Raw genomic sequence first — 21,991 nt, forward strand, 5'->3', positions numbered from 1 at the left:
GAGAAAGTCAACGAAATGCTGATAAACTAGTGCCCTTTGTGATGGAAGGTCACGTTCGAAGCTCCAACAATCAGCGCATATTGCAAAGTCATGGTCGCAACGGTTGATTGAGTTACGTTTCAGCGTTGACATGCGCGTGAGCTTATGCATCGCCTCGTGAGAATAAAGCACATTTTGCAGCCGCAGTTGGAAAAGCATCCACTTTCTGAGTGTAACAGCAAAATGGCTCCCAAAGTAGTACTTATCACTGGTTGTTCGACTGGAATTGGACTAGCCACGGCTGTGTATTTAGCCAAAGAAAAGCAACAGGGATTCAAGGTAAGTCACAGGGACATCTCTGATCTTTACTTGCGTGGAGGCTTGCATTCTGATCCTCTGCCTGCATTGTGAAGTAGCAGTGCCGCAGTGCTAAAAACGATCAACTGATGCCAGGGGGATGGGGGTATGTATTATCTCCACTGACTGAGGAAGGGGATGGACCACTGAACCATCCCCTTTTTTTGTGATGAGAAAAAAAATTTAAGACTGAAGAAATTTTAAGATTTCCCAAAGACTGAAATTTTTTTAATATCACTAAAAAGGGAAAAGAAATATGTCTTTTGATACCCATTACGGATGTATGGACATCTGTATCATGAACATATTCCCCTCTATATGGTGTATCATGGTGATACACGTTTCCATGGCCAGGCAAGTCATCTCCCCCCCCCCCCCAATTTTTAATTTACGCCACTGAATTGTGCACTATTTCCAGCAAAAACCGATGTAATATATTTAAGAGTAGACGGGGGCTTTCTTGGAGGAGCATGGGAATTTTAAAGCTAGGCGCCTACTGCAATGACCTGGTCACGGCCCTGCATGTATCGCCATGTATTCCCTTATTCGCCATTTTAAAATCATTTTGAAAGGTGTACGCAACACTGAGGAACTTGGTGTCATCAGCCAAGCTGGAGATAGCAGCGGGGGACACACTGGACAAGACGCTCTTCATCCGCAAACTCGACGTAACTAAGGAGGACACCATCTCGTCCGTGGTGGAAGAGATTTTACGGGAAAATGGGAGAATCGACGTCCTGGGTAAGTGACGAGCTGCAGTACTTTAGCAATGGATTCCTGTGACACATTCACACAAGTTTTTAGGCTAAATTTGGTTCAAAACAAGTAGAATTACTGAGGTGAAGGTCGTGTTCATGTCAAGGGGAGACTAGAGAAGCGTCGATCTCAAGACCTGAGTATAGGCGATTTTGCGCTTTACTAGGGTTCAGCGGTTGTTATGGCTGATATTTGGGACTGGGGTCTCGCTCATGCGTCAACCTTTGGATTGTTGGACGACAATTTCTGTCACCAATTGGCACTTCTCAATTAGAAGTAAATGGGTATTATACGGGCAGAGGTAGTAATTTTGTTTGAGCTCTTTGCGTAGTGGAATCGAAACACCAAAGGTGCATATAGTCCTTATAGGGAACTGGCCAGTGTTAGCAATGTTTATTGATCTGATGAACTGGGGGGTGCCACTCCACAGGTGGATTTCGTGAAATTCGTGCATGGACAAAAACAATATCCATTGTACCCGTTCGCACAACTTTATTCCAGTGAATAATGCAGGGTACAGTGGGATTGACGGCAACGACCGAAACCCTTTGCCATGGTGCATGGCCATGATGGATACCAACTACTGGGGCGTGGTGAGAACCACCAGGGCGGTGCTACCAGCGATGAAGAAACAGAAGTCAGGCCGAATACTGAATGTGACCAGCGTTTCCGGAATCATAGGTACACCGACCTTTTAATATCCAAGTTAATCTCAAAATTGGGTGAAGTATCAAGAAATAAACGTTTGGGGGTTAACAGGAAAATAACTTTTTCTCGCAACAAAATAGTTTGGATGGAATTTACGCCAGTTATGATAATGTGCTACTTTTTGGGTATTAAATCATTGTGACTTCAATGGTAAACCGTAAACATATAGCAATATTGCATGTAGACTTCATGTCGAGACGGGGAATACGTGCTTTATTCGTAGTTGACAGCCTGTCCATTTTCATTTTCTTATGACATAGGTACTCCTTTCTACGCCACATACACGTCTAGCAAATTTGCAGTCGAGGGGTTCTCTGAAGCGATCGCGCCGGTGTTACGAGACGGTTACAACATCAGGTACTTGGATCGTAATAACCTCAAAAATCTTGTTTTTTTTTGTGTATTTTCTTGTAAAACCGATGTGTGATGTATTTGTGCCGTGATATCTGCTGACAAGAAATTGCGGTTTTGGGGAAATTATTTTATATACACCGGATAGATGCAACGCCTTGAATCAAGTCCAACAGTGAAAGTTCATGAGCGTGAAGTACGGTGTAGCAATGCAGCGTCCAGCATTGTAACCAGTTTCGTTTGAGTATTTTGTTCTCCTTCACATTAAAGTTTGCCCCTGCTGACTCTTCAAAAGACACAGTCGGTTCTATTTGTCGTCTTTCCCCCCTTGCTTTACAGGGTGAGCATAATCGAACCGGGCCCGGTCAAAACCAACCTGATGGACGTGGTCATGGGCGATCCGGAAGGGGACGCCAAAGATTTCGATGACATCACGCGACAGTTATTCCTTGGTCAGGTGAAGCAGATGCAGCCCATCGTTGACGTGGTGGTGCAGATCCCGAAGGACATCGCCAAGCTACTGCAAGAGGTGATACTCAGCGAGGATCCGCACCTGCGGTACCAGACTAGCGAGGCTATGACTAAGATGGTTGCTGGTAAACTGGCCGATCCTACCACTGACGCACTGCTGAACGTGTTGAAACAATAAGACCCTGCTACGCCTAGCCATCTTTGAAGTGTTTTACTGTCATATAAAATGTTAATTGTAAACTTTCAGGGCAGCTCGGACTTTATGGGAACTTTGATTGTAAAATTGTTGATATTAGTATAGATTATTGTCTCACTGCAAGTCTGCTGGAATACATATTTATTTGGAGGGATGCTGGATTACATCCAGCTCTGATATAGCTGTGAACCCAGTCCCCTGTGGTGCAGCCAGGGTTGGCCTTAGTACTGAGCTAATTAGGGCAAATTCAGGTCCGACTCCTCAAAGACAAATCCTGGGTAGGCCACTGGAGGGAGCGAGTGCATTATCTTAGGCCTTTACGACTTTAATATTTCCAGTTTTTAGAATAATAAAATCTAGTAATGTGGAAAAATTCGAGAGTTGAATTCCACCGTGACATATTATATACGAGACTGAAGCACTCATGGCTGCCGCCATGCATTGCCAAAATCCAATAATGCACGGCGTTATGGGTTTGCCCGTTAGAGTGTAGCACTAATAAATTTGTTTGAATTCAAACCTTCAAAATTCACTTTTCTATTTCACTCTCATTTTCAACTTTTGTTTCACATTTCAAAGAATATTCTGCTGCTTTGTTTGTTTCTACGCTAAAGAATATTTCAGTATTCATAAACAAAACTGTGATGTCATCCCAGGGAGAAAGTCTATTGTCCCATTAGTTTGTACACAACGTCCTGAATTTTTTTAATAGATTTTTTGTGAACGACATTTTGTAATTTTTGTTGATTCGTTGGTGATTGTGCACGTAGCCATAATTGAGCACCGATGCTTTTTTTCAGAAATGTTTTAAGTAAGTGAATTCAGAGTTCACAAGTTTAATAGTAAGATTTACGTAATGGAATATGTCTTCCCTGGATGACATCACAGCAACAGCGTCCCCAGTTGCCCCGGAAAGCATTCATTGACTAATTTTAAGTGATAAAAAAGTGCATTTTTTCAGTGCATTTAACTAAATGGGAGTGCAAAAGAGTGTTCATACATCAAAGAAGAGTACAAAGTGGCAGAAACATTTGTGTCAAAGAAAAATTCATTGCAGCTACCATTTAATTAAAAGCACTGCGTGCCAATTGCTCAGTTTACGGTTACTCCTCGTAGACGATTTCATTTCGTGTAAATATTCTGGGTTGCTAACCACAATCCAATCCCATCCCATTATCATAATTGGACCGAAGGCTCTCATACAATACCTTTCTCCTGTTTTGTCATAGCCGTGTTATTTGCTTTCTGGACTGCAATGCACACAAGATGGAATTGTTTTAATTAAAGGAATATTGGGACGCTAGGGATGCAAAATAGAGTCCACAAATTTGATTATAAATGACAAAATTGGGACTTTGAGAAGAGATGAATAAAGAGCGCCGAATGATATTGGTAGCAAGTATTTTGTAAGGAATATTATCCTATCAGAAGGGGTAGGATACTAAGGAATTGCTTGCTTGTCCCTGACATTTCTTAAGATTATTATTGTCATATCATTTCCCTTGGTCAGAGACAAAAATAAGGTTGATCGGAAATGGGAAACCAGACAATTATCTACTGACGCCCTTATCTGCAATGGAATGTAAACAGGGTAGCTTTTTCCTATTTTCCAGCGGGAAAATAAATCTCGTGTCTGTGCGGATGCCTAAAACTTAAAGCTGGGAACTCTACGAAGCAGTGTTGCTGGCATTAGGTCACTTGTCGACTTAGATCTGAGGCTTAACAGAGGGCAATTTCTCACACCACAAAGCATACAGGCCCGTCTGACGTGACAAATAGCTTCGGAACGAAGACAAATATTCTGAAAAATGAGGAAGAATATCAGGGGCCAATTTCATAGAGCTGCTTAAGTACAACATTTGCTTAAGCGCAAAAAAATCTTTCTTAAAAAACAAAGGTTACCAGCTTAAAATCTATCTGATTTTCATGTTAACCAAACGACAGGTGAATATCATTGCAAAATTGTGTGCTTAAGCAGCTCTATGAAATTGCTTAAGCAGCTCTATGAAATTGGCCACATAAAATACTGTGAATTAAACCCACTAACTGAAGTATGACGGTTACTTATAGGTTTACAGTCATTTTCAAAAGTTTAGGACCACCCATAGAAAATGCATTATCCTGAAGGAAAACCAAATTTAAAGCAATTAATCATGGCAACCTGTTTTTATTTTCAATGTGTAACTTTGGTACCTTGGCTGAATATTTTTGACTTTGACATTTGACATGTTAAATGTCTAATATTCAGTGTGCCCTCCCTTATTTCTGATTGCTTAGACTGGCTTTTTTACCCATGCTGCCTTGCAGACAAAATGTCACACAAGACCTGCCTTTGCAAAAAATTCCATTCAAATGGGTATATATCACTACACTGATGCACCACTGTAAAATCATGTTAAGTAATCATTCAGTGAGACTGTGTAATGCAGGCCCAGTGACAGAAGCATCAATAAAATTCAAGGTAGTCTTAAACTTTTGCAAATGACTGTAAAATGACAGTGATAAATCATTTGTAAATGATAAATATCGTTATTATCAAAGCAAGTTTAAACAGAACTTATGCTGTTTCTAAAAATATACCTTGAGATAAGCCCGTTCATTCAGAAACGTTTAATCGGGTCAACCTGATCCGACTCACTGGTCTCAAGAGAGCTTGACCCTGCGTATTGTGCTATGGGGCTTCGTAGGTATGACCACTCGCGTACAATTCATCGAACCTTTCCCCTACATGCAGATGGACAAACACTGATAACATCATAGTGTAAATTTCGCATTGCACGTCGAGCCAACGCCAACAGGGTCGTTAATGGAAGACCCATCGCGAATCCACTGCCTTGAGTAGGTTTGTATCGGAACCTATACAGAGGTTAAATCGAGCAAAGTTCAGGTTCACACGGCTGAGTGAAATAAATGCTGAATCACCTCGCAGGAGCCTAGGAACATATCGCAGGTTACCTCATGCCACAACGAAACAGATATAGCTGTGAGTGAAACAGACACCAAAATGGCGCCCAAAGTCGTACTGATCACTGGCTGCTCATCTGGAATCGGCCTAGCCACGGCTGTGTGTCTAGCCAAGGAGAAGCAACACGAATTCAAGGTAAAGAACATTGGGATAACTTCGGTCTTCGTGATGAGCGGGAAAAATGAATGAGTTCCACTTGTCAGATTTTGTCTATCTAATAAACTTTTTATGTGATGACTGTTGATTAATGATTCATAATCAATGCTTTTAAAGTTCGTATTTAGTTGGCATTTTTCATCCCCACACACATCAATTTTGATTTGCTATTCAATTCAATCTGCTTACCGAATTCATGTGAAAAACCACCGGACAAGGGTTCAAATTGTGTATTTTGTTGAGTAGTTTGTGTGGTTTGCTTTTAAGTAAAATCAAAATAAACTTCGATTTTAAAATAATACTTTCGTTGACCCATCCTCCACTGCTTAAAAACAAGAAATAGTCCACGAATTGTAGTTCCTCCGTAGGGTTGTTTTATTTACTGCTTTATTAAACACCACATGGCACGGTGGCATAACGATCAACTTAAAGGCAGGAATAGCCGGACACTATTTTGCAGACTGCGAGTCGGCCTCGATACAATTGCTGAAATCCACAGCGAGTGGAGTGATGGGGGATGATAGGCGCTGTTAATGGTGAACACGTACGTGTACATCTTCTGTGGACGGACGTAATGTGCCTAATATATTTTAACTGAGGTCGCGGCTGGGTATCTTTCCAAGGAATTATGCACGGTACGCTCTTTCCATCATTATGTTATACATTTGATGAACAGTTAAAAGCTGCAATTAAGTTTGTTACCCCCAGAAACGTGGGGAAGGGGACCAAAATGGCCCACCAACCAGGCTAAAAGTGAGTGTTCTTGGGTGTGGGGGATGTACAGCTCTTTCCCCTGCCTTGTCAATTTACGTCCATGCACGCACGGTTGGAAACTGTGCACTTGATGCTAGCAAATTTGGATTTGCGGATTTTTAAAACTTCGATCCCCCTATTGACGTTGACCTTTACAGGTAAATCTGGTTCAAGTGACACTACGGTGGCCGCTTTAAAGGAGAACATTTAGCGGACCCGGAAATTTAGAAAGATAACAGGGCCCCGTAATCATATTCACAGGCTACACGGTTCAACGGGTTCAGAGATACCAGAAAAACGGGAATGCTTGGTCTTCTACTTAGGCCGATGTTCACCCACCGCAACGGCTGTTGGTGTACCATTTGTTAATGAACATGACTACATGACTGCCAGTAATGAGACAAAAGCCTAGTTGCTATTTATCATGCTCCTTTTACACTGTAATAATAAATACATCAAGCAACAGACTTAAATCAGTTCTTCTCAGAACCCCACACACTCAAAGAAAAGATATATATCCATGGTGCTACCGCAAACCCATCAAGTTTACTTGTTACTTCTACCATGAAAAGCTTCAAATCTCATCCAAGCAACAGACTTGGTCGTTGAAAACAGCGGTGTAAAAATCTATATGAAAACTCGTCCACGTTCGAATTTTCACTTAGACTTGAATCAAGTCGGATTTACGTTGCCCTCCCCCAGTCAGCCATTCCTTTGCTAGCCAATACGGTGGTCACGCTTGGGCTCTCGCATAACTCTTATATAAGGCGCCCTCATTTGATAGCCTTTATTTTACAACGTGTATTATACATGTTCGTCTGCAATCAGTAAGTCCGACTTGACGGATAGCCCCGTATGAAAGATGCAGGTATGACAGATGTAAAAGCTAGTCCGGCAATTTGATTTGACCGCTACCATTTTTGGGAAATATTCACTCGCTGTGTACAAACGGCTGGCAGATTGGTCATGCCAGGATTTCTGTACTCACAGTAATAAATGGACTCAAGCAAGTAACGACGCACAGCCTCCATATCCAAAGCATAAACGCAGACAACTTTACAGAGGATCCCGACTTAGTCAAGTCTAAGTTTAACTGGCTACGGCCTAAAGTTACGCACGAGTCTATGGTTGTGACCATGCCAATCGCGGCTGAAGATGGAGTCGATAGTCATGTGTGATTTCAGACTACAGCCAAGTGATCCAGACATGGCCTTGGGCGGACAAGACAGAAGTAGAAGTCGTGAGCCGACGTCTTACGCTGATTATCTTAAGAACGGAACGCGTGATTTGATAGGCCTATTTAAAAACTTTAATGGGTTAGATAGTAGTTTTCTGATTTGCGTTGGTAACAAGTCCTAAAGTGCAAGTCCAAGCCAGGTCACAAGTCATTTTTTGCAAGTCCAAGTCAAAGTTGTGGACCAAAAACTGCTGGTCATAAGTCAAGTCACGAGTCAGAAAAATAGGAGCTCGAGTGCGACTCGCCTCCCAGTCAAGTGACTCGAGTCAACAACTCTGCCATGCAGGAGTTTACCTTCCAGATGACCGTAGTTTAACTGATGGAAATGGATAACATATCAACACTGTCAATTGTCTTCATCTTGCAGTCTCTCCCCGTCCAAATAGGTCTCGGTAGGTATACCTGAGATTGGTGGAACCACCTCTGACTCTCATTGGCCGCCTGTCGTACTCGGCTCAACAGCGAATGATAAAATGCGAAAAGAACAGTGCTTCAAAGTACTTCTGTTAAATTCCTACTAGGGCCTATTTTCGTCGCCATGAGCGGACAAAATTTCACGATAATAAAAGACAAATTTGTCCTTATAGGGGCACCTATAACCGTATCAAGGACACAATCACAATTTACATTTTTAAAAAGAATGAAAAGTACTGGTAACAATTCCAAATTGAATTCCCCACTTTAGCCTTGTAAACAGTTTAAACGAAACAGAAGTTCTATTCAAATGAATGTGCCTGTTGTTATGAATGCTTTGACTTAGAAAACTTGTTGGGTCAAGAATTCCTCGAAAAATTCAGTCGCCTCTATCTGTCATTTCACAGGTGTATGCAACAATGAGAAACCTGGGGTCAATGGGCAGGCTGGAGGTAGCTGCCAGGAACACCCTGGACAAGACGCTCTTCATCCGAAAACTTGACGTGACTAAGGAGGATACCATCTCGTCTGTGGTGGACGAGATCTTACGGGAAAATGGGAGAATCGACGTTCTGAGTGAGTGCTCTTTTTCAATTTCCCTCAGATAATCACGTTATTAGCTTCAGACAGAAACACTCACTACTCTCCACTAAAACACACTCAGAAAATGAGCAACTTCTGTTTAATGTTTGAAGATTTATCTTATAAATATGCGGCGAAATTTCCCCAAAACGATGATCAAACCACAAAAATGTCACCCAAAAGAGTGTCTTTGATTTGCAAGATGATCCAACCTCTCAACTTTAAAAATAAAGCAGTTAAAGGGCTCGTTTCATGTAGATTTCCATAACAAGCTCACAAAGGTTTTGAATAATCTTATGGACCGAGACTCTTATGATTGTTGATGCTGCTCAGAATTTTCACGTCCAATTAATAAAAATAAACAAGGGAAGAAAACATTTAGCAAAGTTGGCAATGGACACCGTTTCTATCCATGACATCATAACTCGTGAGAAACAAGATACCTAACCACTCAGTAATCTAGAAATTGTGTCATTTCTGCCCACTACGTTCGTATCTTTCTGTCTCTAAAGTAAATAATGCCGGGTACAGCGGTGTAGACGGCAATGACGAGTGGCCTATTGAGAGGTGTCAGGCCATGATGGATACCAACTACTGGGGCGTGGTGAGAACCACCAGGGCGGTGTTACCAGCGATGAAGAAACAGAAGTCAGGCCGAATACTGAATGTAACTAGCGTCGCCGGAATAATTGGTAAAGACTAATCTGAGGAGACGCCATAATTGCAGTAGCACCACACTGTCGCGGGCATCCTTAAACTTAACGCAAGCTTGCTTTTGGCAGCTTATTGGTAGTCTTGGTTCCAAGACCTTCCAGTAATTATTCCGTGACACGAACCACACACATACACCATTAGAGGGCGCTATCGCCACAAGAATTTTATCACATGGAAGCTTTTGGATATTTTGTTTTCATGTCTTAGGTTTTTCATTGTTTTTACCTAGACTTTTCAAGGGAGCCAAACAACAGCTTCGTTTGAGCCTTGTATTGAATCATTCAGATAAGTTCATGTCGTCACTCAAACGAGAATTGAAAATAAAAAGGGCGTCCCGATCTCGAGGTTCGAAAGTTTCCAAAGAAAATGCCACCCTTAGGTCATTGTAAGATGCCTTTAAGATACACCAATAGATTATTTTTAAAACAACTTTTCATATTCAGCTATTTGTTTATCATTTACCCGATAAATTCCCAGGTTTGGGAAAAAAGTGACCCATTCGCAGAGCTAAAGCGAGCAGGGACATCACACATCGTGACCGTACTTTTCTTTGGTTTTATGCGCTCATGGCAACTTTTTGACTGCTGCCCCGGGCTATAGAAGCATATTTTTTTGTGATTGCTTAGCTATAAACATCCTTAAAATATGTTCACCATGATATTGGCCTGTGTTTACTAAATAAGAAAACTTAGTTCTTGAACACGAAACATAATGTGCGTAACTCCCGCCGATCATAAGTCACGTGATATGAATAATGCATATCCTACCTTTATCACCATATCTGTTGCCGCCTGGAACCTTACAAAATATCCAAGACCTTGTACAGTAGGTGTGATGGTTCAGTTGTGATGGTTCAAACAATTGGAACGAAGACTTATACTTATTGGTCGAAGAGGTATGTAACGCGTGCGTACCACCTGTCCGCGAGCTACCGTTGTGCCACCGCAGTAATGACTGCTATAAAGCCTACAGTTTCCATATGGCACCCAAGACACCAAGACGCAGACAGTCGTTGAAGTGACGCTGCGTGACGTCATTCCTCCCAAATTAAAAAAAAAGAAGCCTGAAACGCGAAAGAAAATTTCAAGTGGCAATACCAGGTCATGAAGCCAACTGATACCCAAGTGTGATGTTGAAAACTGCATGGGGCTGCATGTATTACAGATAAAGACAAAATGGGCAAAATGAGTGGTTCTAAGCGAAAGTGACATTGTTGTAAGCCCGTCATGTGCATGTTTGACTAGATCTCTGGCGACCCAATGCAGACAGTTGGCAAACTTGAGCCTATTCCAACTTTCCATACTGTCTGTGTCGATGTTTGCGTTTGTCACGATGAAGTGGTTCCGTACGCTTGCGTATCGTCGGGGACTGTTCGGCAATGCTCTCTGCGTCTCTTTACGTGGATATGGAAACAAGGCTTAATTCTGGTTTGTCGGATTACTCTGTAGTTAGATCTACTCTGAACCAACATTCACTAAATAGATAGGTTACACTTGGTGTAATCGCAAACCTAACCTGTACTGAGATCTCTTCATACTCGCTTTAACGTATGGGTCTAAAATTCACAAATATTTTTTCCGCGGCGGATTACAATTCCACTGGGGTGGATTTTTATTTCGTTGGGGTGGGTTACTATTGTTATTAAAATTGTCTTCTGTAAGTAACATGGTAGTGTTATCTGCACATGGAGTGGTTTCAATTTCTCTTGAAATCCTGATCTGTTAATAACTAGGCTAATCTTTCAGAATGAGAGGTAGCTATAATGGTGCTATGGGGTTCATAACGGTCGAGCTATCTTGTTTATGGATCCAGTTAATGTAATAATTATATTCAAATACGCTACCCTTGAGTTACTGAGTGTTTATACTTTCAAAATAGCGTCGCTACAGTGCCTCATCTTGCAACGACGAGGGCAACTGCCAACCAACAGTGATCTACTCAAGCGTGTAACCTCAACCTTATGAAGTCACATGAACTTGAGAGCTATTCTTCATCAGACTTCTTTATCACCACTACCAAGGAGTGGCTTTGCATGGCAGATAGATATCGTCTGAAACCATTTGTGTACTGCGTAGACATCAGCTCAACACGGTAACCCATACATACTTTACTGCTACTGGTAATCGAATGGCACTTTCCCTTTCGCCAGGTACTCCTTTTTACGCCACATATGCCTCCAGCAAATTCGCCGTGGAAGGGTTCACTGAGTCGATCGCTCCAGTGTTGCGAGACGCTTACAATGTCAGGTATGGGAGCAGTTGAATGGCCCTTTTTAGCTCAAATTAACCTCTGTGTTTGTATGCGTTACTCGGAAGAAATCTCAAAAACAGCGTTTGGCAATGGTCTGCTTTGAATAGGCCTTACGAAATGCGGTAATCAAGGCCTGGCAGTGAAACTTTACAATCATAAGCGGCGATCGGATGATTTGTCGGTCTGATGTTTTGGAGCCAAGACTAGATAATCAAGAATGTGGTGATCCTGGACTGGGATCATACGCATGCGCATAGCGTTTACGCATTGAATGTACATATAATACTGTATGTATTGATTTTGGCAATGCATGCATAAAGGTATCAAGCACTATGCATCTCTACTGCAGAGACCGTACCAGAGTATTATCTAGGACACATCATGATGATAAACCACCACGAATCTCACTGAAATTTTACTACAAATAAATTGTATTGTCGCATGTATATAGATAAAAATTTGTGTACGCTCCACGATTGGTGACATTTCTCGTTTACAATCAATGCGCAAACTTAAAATCATGTCAAGTGCACATTGTTTCGAACTTTGCTGCTACAGGATGAGCATTATCCAGCCGGGTCCAGTCAGAACCGAACTGATGGTCAAAATCCGGGCCGATCCAGAGGGGGACGCCAAGGATTTCGACAGCGTCACGCGAGATATGTACCTGGCACGCAGGAAGCAGCTTCGACCCCTCATGGACCAGGTGGAGCAGACCGCCGAGGACATCGCTAAGCTGCACTTGGAGGTGATACTTAGCGAGAATCCGCACCTGCGGTACCAGACCAGTGAGGCCACGACTCAGTTTGTTGCTGCTAAACTAAAAGATCCTACCACTGACGCTCTGCTAAATGTGCTAAAGCAATAAAACACAGATAAAAACCACCCTACGGATCCTAGCAATTCACAACGTCTTTATTTGAAGTGGTGTTTTGTAATTTATTCCTGATTCCAATCAGTTTATGCATTCCAGTTGTCGAAGAATAGTTATAATTGGTCATTAATTAATCCTTATTGATCGGTGAATAGGCCCTATAGGTACCATTATTCTTTAATTTCAATTTGCTGTTAAAAAGAGAAAAAAATTATACCCCAAGGACCCATTTGAATAATATTTTCAAGTGTTTTGAAAGGAAAAATATCTCAGGGAGATTTTCTTTTGGTCAATAAAACTTGGTACAGTGTAATGGCTCGCTACCGGTTGGTAAAATGTAGAACTCCGTCAAGTTGACGGATTATTGCGGTGAAGATTTCTCTGTTACGTCTGTGGGTGATATGCTGCGTTTTAAGAGGATGGAACAGACTTGGACCAACATTGGTGAAAGAAAAAACGGGAGCAAAGGCAGGGGATTGTTGTTACCACCCCCCACTCCCAAAGGAACAAGATTTTCGTTAAAGGCATTGACGTCCTGTTCTACATGCTTGCATTATCCGTACTCGTCAAATGGCATTGTTCAAACCCATGCAGAATAAGGGCAGGGAAAATGAAAAGAAAAGTCTGAGGTCAATAATTCTTGAGCACGTTGCCTTTGTCCTGAATTGATAAGTTTTAAAAGAATGTTCATTTTTTTCACCGGCCCTGTAGTATTAAGCATAGTATCAGGTAAAACTGTTTACGGAAGTTGCTTTTCAAATAGTTTCTTTGCACCTTTCTTGCACTAAAACACTGAAACGTTAAATGATTTGCAAATATTTCATTTGAAGATTTAGTTTTTGTTCTGCTGTTGTATGTGGAAAATGTTTTGTAAAGGAAATATTTTGTTGCATTGTGGGACGTTCCACTGTGTCCAGTGCATGTGTGAGGTCGGTCAAGACCTCATGTACTTCTCATGTGCGAGATGATTCTTTCTCTACGGGCAGGCCTATAGGCTTAATTTCTATGGCTGAATGCCAAATAGGCTTAATTTCTATGGCTGAATGCCAAATACTAATTACTTCAAAACAACTATTCCGTCAAAACAACTATCCCATTACCCCACACAGTATTTTCAGCCTTCTCGGTACGGAAGTTTCCGCGACCCACAGCTACGGTGAGTTTGGGAGTACTTACGCTCGGAGCTTAGTCACTGCTGTTTTGGTGACCTCCACCAAAGTTTCCCTTATAACTATCACTTCAATATCATCCATGGAGAGATCTTTTACTAATAGTTTAGCATAATGCAATAATTTCGCATTTCATAGCATTACTATAAAGCATTAATATCAAAACTGTCCAATTTATGCCTGTCATACGGTAGTCATGTGGGTCTATAATTATAATTGTTACACAGAATGATTATTGGTTTTTACAGACAGACTCTGCTGCACGAATTTCCCGCTCTAGTCTTAGAATAAGACCCTCATACAGCTGGCTTGGCTCCTGGACATTTGCAAGCGCGCTCTGTTGGTCCGACTAGTCTTGATTTTTTTTGCAACGTCGTGAATTTATTCACGACTTGTTGCGAATAATATTTGAGACGTCACAAAATTATTCACGACTATTCGCAAAAATTTTTGTAACGTCGTGCATTTATTCGCAAATATTTTTTCTGTAACTTGAAGGTTTCGACATTTGCCCGACCGGCACACAGAGGTTTTCTAAGACCGTCCGAACCAGGCTTCCAGAGCTACCGCTAGGACTGTTGTCTGTGCGTCTCTGCGTATTTCCAGTGTGGTGAAGACCTAGACCTAGCTCTTGGAAACAATGCAACGAGCCACGTGAAAAGTAAACCTTTTTTTTTTTTTTTAGACATGTCGATCGTTTCCGAATGCCATTGTTTCTTTCTGAATGCACAGTTTCACTTTCCACTTGCAGGCATCGCATGTGGACAATCATACAATAGTACACGTGCGTGGTCACTGCACCGCTGTACATCCATTGTGCAGGATACTCATCATCAGGCTAGGCAGGCGCTTATGATCATGTATTTGCCGTTTGTTATAAAAACACTTTTTACCCTCCAGGCTAATGGAAAAATGTGGAGACAAAATGTACGACACCGCAAAATATGCACGACTAGTTGTGAATAAATTCACGACATCGCACATTCGTGACGAGTCGTAAATTTTTATGTCCCTTCAGGGCCACCATAAATAATCGTGTTATATCAGCTAGCTTTTATTGCTACCATCGCGTGGGTTATTTTGCACAATGTTCGAAAAAGGCACCCTGGGAAGGAAACAGGAACAAGCATTGTCATTTTTCCTTCCTATAATAGAGCAAATGCATACGTGTGGTTCAAACGGTCAAGTGACTGTAATGCTGAAATCACATCATACGAGTCTACAAGGCACATACCGCAAAATTCTAGTACAAGTGTAAAAACGATTGCTCCGTGTGAAACAAGCAACAAAATGGCGCCGAAAGTCGTGCTGATCACTGGCTGCTCATCTGGAATCGGCCTAGCCACGGCTGTGTGTCTAGCCAAAGAGAAGCAACATGAATTCAAGGTAAATATACTGTTGCGTTCCCTAAATATCAATTCGGTGGTAGCATGGATTTTATTAGTGTCTATGGGATGTGATATTTGGGGGTCAACAATTTATTAATTAAAAGGTGGACGTGAAACAAGGGGTTTGGGTGACAGTCAAACTGTATTGTTGGTTTATTGCTCTCACTTCTCTTCATCAAAGTTCAATGTGGGTTTGAAGAAGGTGTAGCTCAACATAATACAACACACAAAAAGCAAAGTTATAGAGAGGGGAAGTTGTATACGAGTGTAACTAAACTACAGTTTGGCAGGACCATTGGAAATGCAAGTCAGACGGAGTGGGTCACGGTACGAGTGTGTAGCATCGCACAGCTAGGCTACACTCATCGGGCCGGGCCGTGGTGGGAGCTGTCCCGGACCACCACGGTGACTAGCAAGGGCTGGACGGGGCCAGCGCCGGTATGTACCCACCGCACTGCCGCTCAGGCCGCAGAGGGTTGAGCGCAATGATAAGATCGCCGCACTGTGTACCATTGGCTCAGCGTAGAGACGGGGAGGACTGGGCTAGTTAGCAGGACAAGGGTGGCGAGGGACACGGGGGTGTCTCGCCCGGCGATCGGTTCGGACGTAGCGGTGACGGGCTGCTACGACTCTCGCTAACACCCCGAGCTAATTCGTACCGCTCTCGCATCGGGCTATAGCTAGCTGGCCATTCATATGGTTACTATCGCACTTCTCTCGGAAAGGGTCCAACCGCTGCACTACGTTAGGTTCCGCTCTCGCGACAAAGGTTTGGTTCGCCGCACGTGACCGACGAGCTAGGGAAAATCTGCTGTATTTATAGGATTCTAGAGGCTTAGGAATTAATAAAATATGAGCGTCACTGAACAGCTCAACCAATGAAAATCTTCCATCTCAAAGGGTCACGTCACTTCCTGCTGGAGTCGTGTGCAAGAATCTAAGTGTCGTGTGTAAAAAGGTAAAATACAGAATAAGAAGTCACGTGTACAAAGTGTAGAGCCGGGTGCGTGAAAGTGCTTACCCGGTCATCTGTGGCGAATGATTGACAGTTACAAAGTCTGAGGTTTCTGAACATTAGCATTTCAGGGAACCTTACCACGCCCAACCACGCAGCCACGTGGAGGGGAATTTCGACATGCCAAAACTGAGCAGAGAAAACACAAGGATAAAGGAGTGAAGGATCACGCCAGAGGGTACAGCATGAATAACTTAATACAAAATTAGCGTCTCTGCTACATGTCCATAATGCGTAGCTGAGCTACATAATATATCCTGAGGAATGCAAGGACCGAGAACAAGTAAACTAGGGGGCGCTAGAATTCCAAGATTTGTGGGTGCGCAGCAATACATTACGATAGTGACAATCATTGTTCGGGGATAATAGGCCTCATAGCACCATGACTCGAGAGTCATTATGTGCTACTATATGCAGATGCGAGGTGCTAGTCCGGCAACTTGACTGGCACCTGGGGTGTTTGAAAATGCATACCTCATGTACTTGAAGTGGGAGAAGGATCTCAAGTGTTTACAATTTATGGACAAATTAGGCAGTGCTATTCATTATTTGCTAGTGATTGTATACTAGTCGCGCAAGGTGGTATTCCTGGAACTTGACTTACACCTACAGGGTACATAAAAATGTAGGCCTATATCTCATGTGGCAGAAGTACTTCAAGTGTTCATGATTTGGGGACAAAGCTAGTGCTAGTCATTTTGTTCTAGTGACTATATGCTAGTCAACAACGCTAGCACCAAAGGTGCATAGAGACATTTGCCTCAAATTTAAATGTTCATGATTCACATGTTGGGAGTTATTTATTTTTGTTTTACAAAAGTTGGCTTGTTACAAAAGAGGGTGTTCAAAATTATCACTATATTATAATGACGTTCAATTTCACGAACTGGCAAGCATTTGCGAAATTCGTGCAGTGTTATTCGTTACACGTGAAACCTTCTAATTTTTTTGGGACTAATCCATGCAAACTATTCTATGGTTCACGGCTAGAGATCTCTGTAACAATAACAATTGATCAAGGTTTATTTGCAAATTTGCTAATTCGTATTTTTTCTGTTTGAATTGTTATGAAAAGAATGAACAAACAGCAAAGTAAAATTATTTATATCACACAAATGGACAAGGTGAGGAAATGTCTAAATAGGATGAGAAAAATAGAATGCAACATGAAAGCAAAATTAATGCTTTAAAATGTGACAAAAACGAAAATAAACCACCATTTAAGAGAATCCGAACAATCTCAGCATACATGCACATGATGAATGGACGAGAAATAATCAAGGGTATCACTTCGTATCATGACAAAACTGAACAGCAGGTATGAACATGGAACATTTTTGTTATGGTCACGTCATCTTACAGTCTTCCCTAGCGTAGTTCACCTGGACAGGTGTATCTTTGATTAGTGGAAAACCTCTGGCTTTTCTACTTCACGTTTCGAATGACAAAAACAGAAAAACTGCTCCGCAATATTTTTTATTGCATTTTTACCATTTCCCTCGTTGCAAACCAATTTGAACAACAAGTGCATTAAAATGCCTTGTAATTAACATGAATGATAAAAGACGAATTCACTTTATTGCATTGGAAACTACTCACAGGCAAAATGTAAAGAGACCAAATAAAATCTAAAACCTCCTTTGAAAATTAAATCACCTTTATTTGTCGTTTCACAGGTATATGCCACAATGAGGAACTTGGGGTCAAAGGGCAGCTTGGAGACAGCAGCCGGGGACACCCTGGATAAGAATCTCTTCATCCGGAAACTAGACGTGACTAAGGAGGACACCATCTCGTCTGTGGTAGACGAGATTGTACGCGAAAATGGGAGAATTGACGTTCTAAGTGGGTGATAGTGCTCTGGTAGTAAATGCTTCAGACGAAAATACCCACTACATTCACTCTCTATATTCAAAACATGAAAATGACAGTTTGGGTTTCCATTCTGTTATAGTTCTGTTGAATGTGTTAATCAGATGAATTTGGGTGAAATCTCTGACAACCACGACCAACCTGCGAAAACAGTCGTCCTAAAGAATGACTGCGATTTTCAAGATAATCCCTCCTCCTCATTGCAAAAAAGAGAGCAACACAAGGGGTCACAAAATGAACAAGCTAACAAAGTTGCCGGACCAAGATTTCGTAGGGTGTTTGCTTGATGCTTTTCAGCATCGTTACGTTTAATACGAATGATAGAAAGCAAGACAAGATCGAGCACACTTGTTAATGGTATCCTTGTCAGTACGTGGTACGTCGTGACACTCAGCAGTTCCAAAGTTATTTGAATAATTGGATTCCTGCTCCTCTTTTGTGATCTTTCTATCTCTGAAGTAAACAATGCTGGGTGCGGCGGTGTAGACGGAAATGACCAGTGGCCTCTTGAGAGGTGTCAGGCCATGATGGATACCAACTACTGGGGCGTGGTTAGAACCACCAGGGCGGTGTTACCAACCATGAAGAAACAGAAGTCAGGCCGAATACTGAATGTGAGCAGCCTCTACGGTGTCTTGGGTAAACCCCAGTCCTTTTATCCAATTTAACCTAAGGCAGTTGCAAAGTTCTGTGATAACTTGCCAGTCTTAGCTGAGAGGTGGCTTAAATTTCTCATGATGTCTACTTTTCGTCAATAGATCAATTGTTAATCGAGAGACGGTGTCATAACAGCACTATAAAGCGAGAAGGGGGTAACATCCGTAGAATTTTCTCTTTTATGGACCTAGGTTGGTTTTTTTTACCGCTATAACATCCGTAGAATTTTCTCTTTTATGGACCTAGGTTTTTTTTACCGCTATAGGTGGCCCCTTTTACGCCACGTATGTCTCCAGCAAATTCGCCGTCGAAGGGTTTACTGAATCTTTCGCTCCAGTGTTGCGAGACGCTTACAATATCAGGTATGGAAGACGTATAGAAGTAAGCTCTGATGGCCAGATCTAAGCCGATTACAAAATCCTAGTAAAACAGCTGCTTTTGGCAATACGGCGATTTCTCCCAACGATCTGCTTTGAATACCGAATCAAAGCCAGACACTGAACTAGTCCAATCAAAAGCAGAATTCATGCACCCTTTGGCACTGTAATACATGTACATGTAAAAGCAACTGAAGTGATCATGCATAGGCCTACATCCAGAAAAAAAAAGAAAAACAGGAAAATTACGGAAAGTACATCAGTCGAGGTGCCCTACGGGACAATACCGAACTGGCACTATACAGTTTTTTTATATGAGAGCGCAAGGTACCATGCACCAATCGCCTTATGTAATGGCGTTGGTGGATGTATGGTTTCGGAACTTTAGTGAGCTATATAATCGAGAGTTAGTTGGGTCAAAGTTCCGAATGTGTATAACACGAGCGCATTGAACGTATGGCCAATCCATTTATTTGCATAGCTCCTACAAGCATTCAATTGTGTTGAAAGGATTAGTCACCGTAAAACAAGAATTTGTGACGTACTATGACGATTAGGCCGAACGATCTTTCAATTCAATTTTTTCCTGGAAAAAGTAGAATGTTTTATATGTATAGTAAACAAAGAGGCACTACTTGCGTTAAATATACATCAGAATAACCTACCAAAATTGGTGTATATTCCATGTTCAGTGTGCCTCCCAATTGCTATTGCAGGATGAGTATTATCCAGCCGGGTCCGGTCAGAACCGAAATGTTGGCCAACTTCCAGAAAGACCGAGAAGAGTCCATAAAGGATTTCGACAGCGCCACGCGAGAAATGTACCTGGTACAAAAGAAGAAGATGAAATCCCTTGTGGAACAGTTGGATCAAACCGCCGACGACATCGCAAAGCTACACCTGGAGGTGATACTCAGCGAGAATCCGCACCTGCGGTACCAGACCAGTGAAGCTGGTACTCAGATTGTTGCTACTAAACTTAAGGATCCTACCACTGACGCTCTGCTGGATATGCTGAAGCAGTAAGATGCACTTTACCGAGGCAAACACTGCCCTACAGATCCTTTGCATGCACAGCGATCTTTATTTTTACTGATGGTTTATGATGTATTTCTGATTTTAATGTGCCTTGGAATGTAAAAAGCCTCGGGGATTTACATTAACTCTTCGGTGTGAAACCTTTCTTATCCTAACACCAAATTAAACCAGAACATTTCTCGTCTGGTCTAGCCATTGCAAAGAACATTTGAACGCTTTCCACATCTTTAGTAATACCTGTCACTGTTGATAACAGAACGTTTGATTGTTCTACAGTTAACTGCACAAAATTGAGTCAGACGATCAACATTGACTTGATGGACTCAGAAATTGCAGTTTTGACATTGAATTATTTCAACGTCAGGCACAGTGAGATACGGTTTAACATCGTTTGAGACGTTCTACCAATAAATTTTTTTTTTGCGTTTTTCAATTTACCGAGTTAATATTTTCTGTTATGTTCGGTGGCGATTTCAGATTTTCATTTCAAGTGGAGGACTCATTTGCATTTTTATTAAATCACTCCAGTGACGTCACCCTCTTCAGAAAGGTGTCGACTATTCATAATAGAATATACTGTAAATTGCGCAAAAACTAAAACTTTGACTTTTTGACTCATAATGGACTCGATAGACAAAAAATTGCAATTGTGGAATTTAAGTCAAGCACAATGAGAAACGCTCTAAACATTTTGATACGTACATGTATTCCGACTTTATTTGCATTTCAGTATTTGTCGTCATTTTTACTTATTTATATGTTAATTATGCGTAATGTACAATTTTTATTATCTGTCTCTGTGCTTTGTTTTAAAAATTCGCATTTGGCTATTTTACTTTCAGTATAACCCCAGTTTCAACCTTTTCTCAGTTTTCAAAATAAATACATGTAATTTTTAAAAGAGAAATAACGATGACTGTTCAAGTGGTCTTCATTTGTAAAAACAGTGCGAACCTGTTGTTCTCAAATTAGCCGCTTGTTAACCTGCTTGGTGGTCGTGTTAAACGTCCCCTATTCCGTACAGTCATATCTGTAGCAGTGGGTAAATGGAATCTGGCATGTTTCCACTGCGGACTTTTATATACAAATCCATTTCCCCTCAGAGCGAGACAGTGTATGCGCCCTCCAGCGATGCACTGACGGTGCCGACTGCGTGTCCGTGTGTGCGACTTAAATTCAGTACATGCACACTGTACGTGCATTAAAAAAAAGAAAGAAAAGAATAGTTTTGACCCGAGCGGAGGAGTTGTACAATGGCTTGAGCCTCAGGGGTCAAGCTCTTACGTGCACGCAGATGTACAAAGCTAACCAACTCAGGGCAGTAGATCGAATCATCTCAGGGCTCAAATCACTAGTGAACAAGTTTTTGTTCTCTAATACAAATTACAATGGGCACTAGTGGAGTGAGGGACGTGGTTTCATTTAAGGAGAAACGGCTCAAAAAGTGGAGATTCTTTGTCTCAAAGGGCGAAGACTCGAATCTCCACTTTTTCGTCGTTTCTCCTTAGCCCTAACAGTCCCAAATCCGCCAATTTCAATATGATTTTACATACACCCTAGGGGGTTAGGGTTAACATAATTTCCTTGCACTGTTCTTGGATGTCGTTATACTAAAATATTAAGATTTAAAACGATTTTCCAATGTTTCACAGAGATTTAGTTTCTGACCTACTGTCGTGTATCTGCATACCGCAGTGCTGTCAAGGACATAT

General features: G+C 41.7%; 3 protein-coding genes across 4 annotated transcripts; all 3 read left to right on the top strand.

The window, feature by feature from the left end:
* The first annotated feature begins 95 nt into the window (after positions 1-95).
* LOC110975649 (retinol dehydrogenase 8-like) lies at positions 96-4,217 on the top strand. Its single transcript, XM_022228299.2, has 5 exons — positions 96-318; positions 909-1,077; positions 1,594-1,773; positions 2,061-2,157; positions 2,491-4,217. Exons 1-5 carry the CDS (start codon positions 145-147, stop codon positions 2,798-2,800), a joined length of 930 nt encoding a protein of 309 aa, XP_022083991.2. The 5' UTR covers positions 96-144; the 3' UTR covers positions 2,801-4,217.
* A 1,307-nt stretch (positions 4,218-5,524) lies between these two features.
* On the top strand, positions 5,525-13,180 carry LOC110975651 (retinol dehydrogenase 8-like). The gene is made up of 5 exons (XM_022228301.2): positions 5,525-5,918; positions 8,751-8,919; positions 9,438-9,617; positions 11,789-11,885; positions 12,448-13,180. Exons 1-5 carry the CDS (start codon positions 5,823-5,825, stop codon positions 12,755-12,757), a joined length of 852 nt encoding a protein of 283 aa, XP_022083993.2. The 5' UTR covers positions 5,525-5,822; the 3' UTR covers positions 12,758-13,180.
* Positions 13,181-14,982: 1,802 nt separating this feature from the next.
* Positions 14,983-21,189, top strand: LOC110975650 (retinol dehydrogenase 8-like). Of its 2 annotated transcripts, none has more exons than XM_087138190.1 (5): positions 14,983-15,318; positions 18,012-18,180; positions 18,667-18,821; positions 19,111-19,226; positions 19,958-21,189. In XM_087138190.1, the coding sequence occupies exons 1-5, from the start codon at positions 15,223-15,225 to the stop codon at positions 20,265-20,267; spliced, it is 846 nt and encodes a 281-aa protein (XP_086994316.1). In that variant the 5' UTR covers positions 14,983-15,222; the 3' UTR covers positions 20,268-21,189. The 2 variants fall into 2 exon arrangements, with proteins under 2 accessions (XP_086994316.1, XP_022083992.2); XM_022228300.2 differs by having other exon boundaries at positions 14,985-15,318; positions 18,667-18,846; positions 19,130-19,226.
* Positions 21,190-21,991: the final 802 nt, after the last annotated feature.

The sequence above is a fragment of the Acanthaster planci genome, linkage group LG06 (assembly GCF_054643075.1).
Source record: "Acanthaster planci isolate LZ-2023a linkage group LG06, COTS_SCS, whole genome shotgun sequence".
Lineage (NCBI taxonomy): Eukaryota > Metazoa > Echinodermata > Asteroidea > Valvatida > Acanthasteridae > Acanthaster > Acanthaster planci.

Coding starts and splice junctions, on each gene's coding strand:
- LOC110975651 (XM_022228301.2), top strand. CDS start 5,823: ATGGCGCCCAAAGTCGTACTGATCACTGGCTGCTCATCTGGAATCGGC. Junction 9,618..11,788: donor TAGCGTCGCCGGAATAATTG/GTAAAGACTAAT, acceptor CCCTTTCGCCAG/GTACTCCTTTTTACGCCACA. Junction 11,886..12,447: donor CGAGACGCTTACAATGTCAG/GTATGGGAGCAG, acceptor TTGCTGCTACAG/GATGAGCATTATCCAGCCGG.
- LOC110975650 (XM_022228300.2), top strand. CDS start 15,223: ATGGCGCCGAAAGTCGTGCTGATCACTGGCTGCTCATCTGGAATCGGC. Junction 15,319..18,011: donor AGAAGCAACATGAATTCAAG/GTAAATATACTG, acceptor GTCGTTTCACAG/GTATATGCCACAATGAGGAA. Junction 18,847..19,129: donor CAGCCTCTACGGTGTCTTGG/GTAAACCCCAGT, acceptor TTACCGCTATAG/GTGGCCCCTTTTACGCCACG.
- LOC110975649 (XM_022228299.2), top strand. CDS start 145: ATGCATCGCCTCGTGAGAATAAAGCACATTTTGCAGCCGCAGTTGGAA. Junction 1,774..2,060: donor CAGCGTTTCCGGAATCATAG/GTACACCGACCT, acceptor CTTATGACATAG/GTACTCCTTTCTACGCCACA. Junction 2,158..2,490: donor CGAGACGGTTACAACATCAG/GTACTTGGATCG, acceptor CTTGCTTTACAG/GGTGAGCATAATCGAACCGG.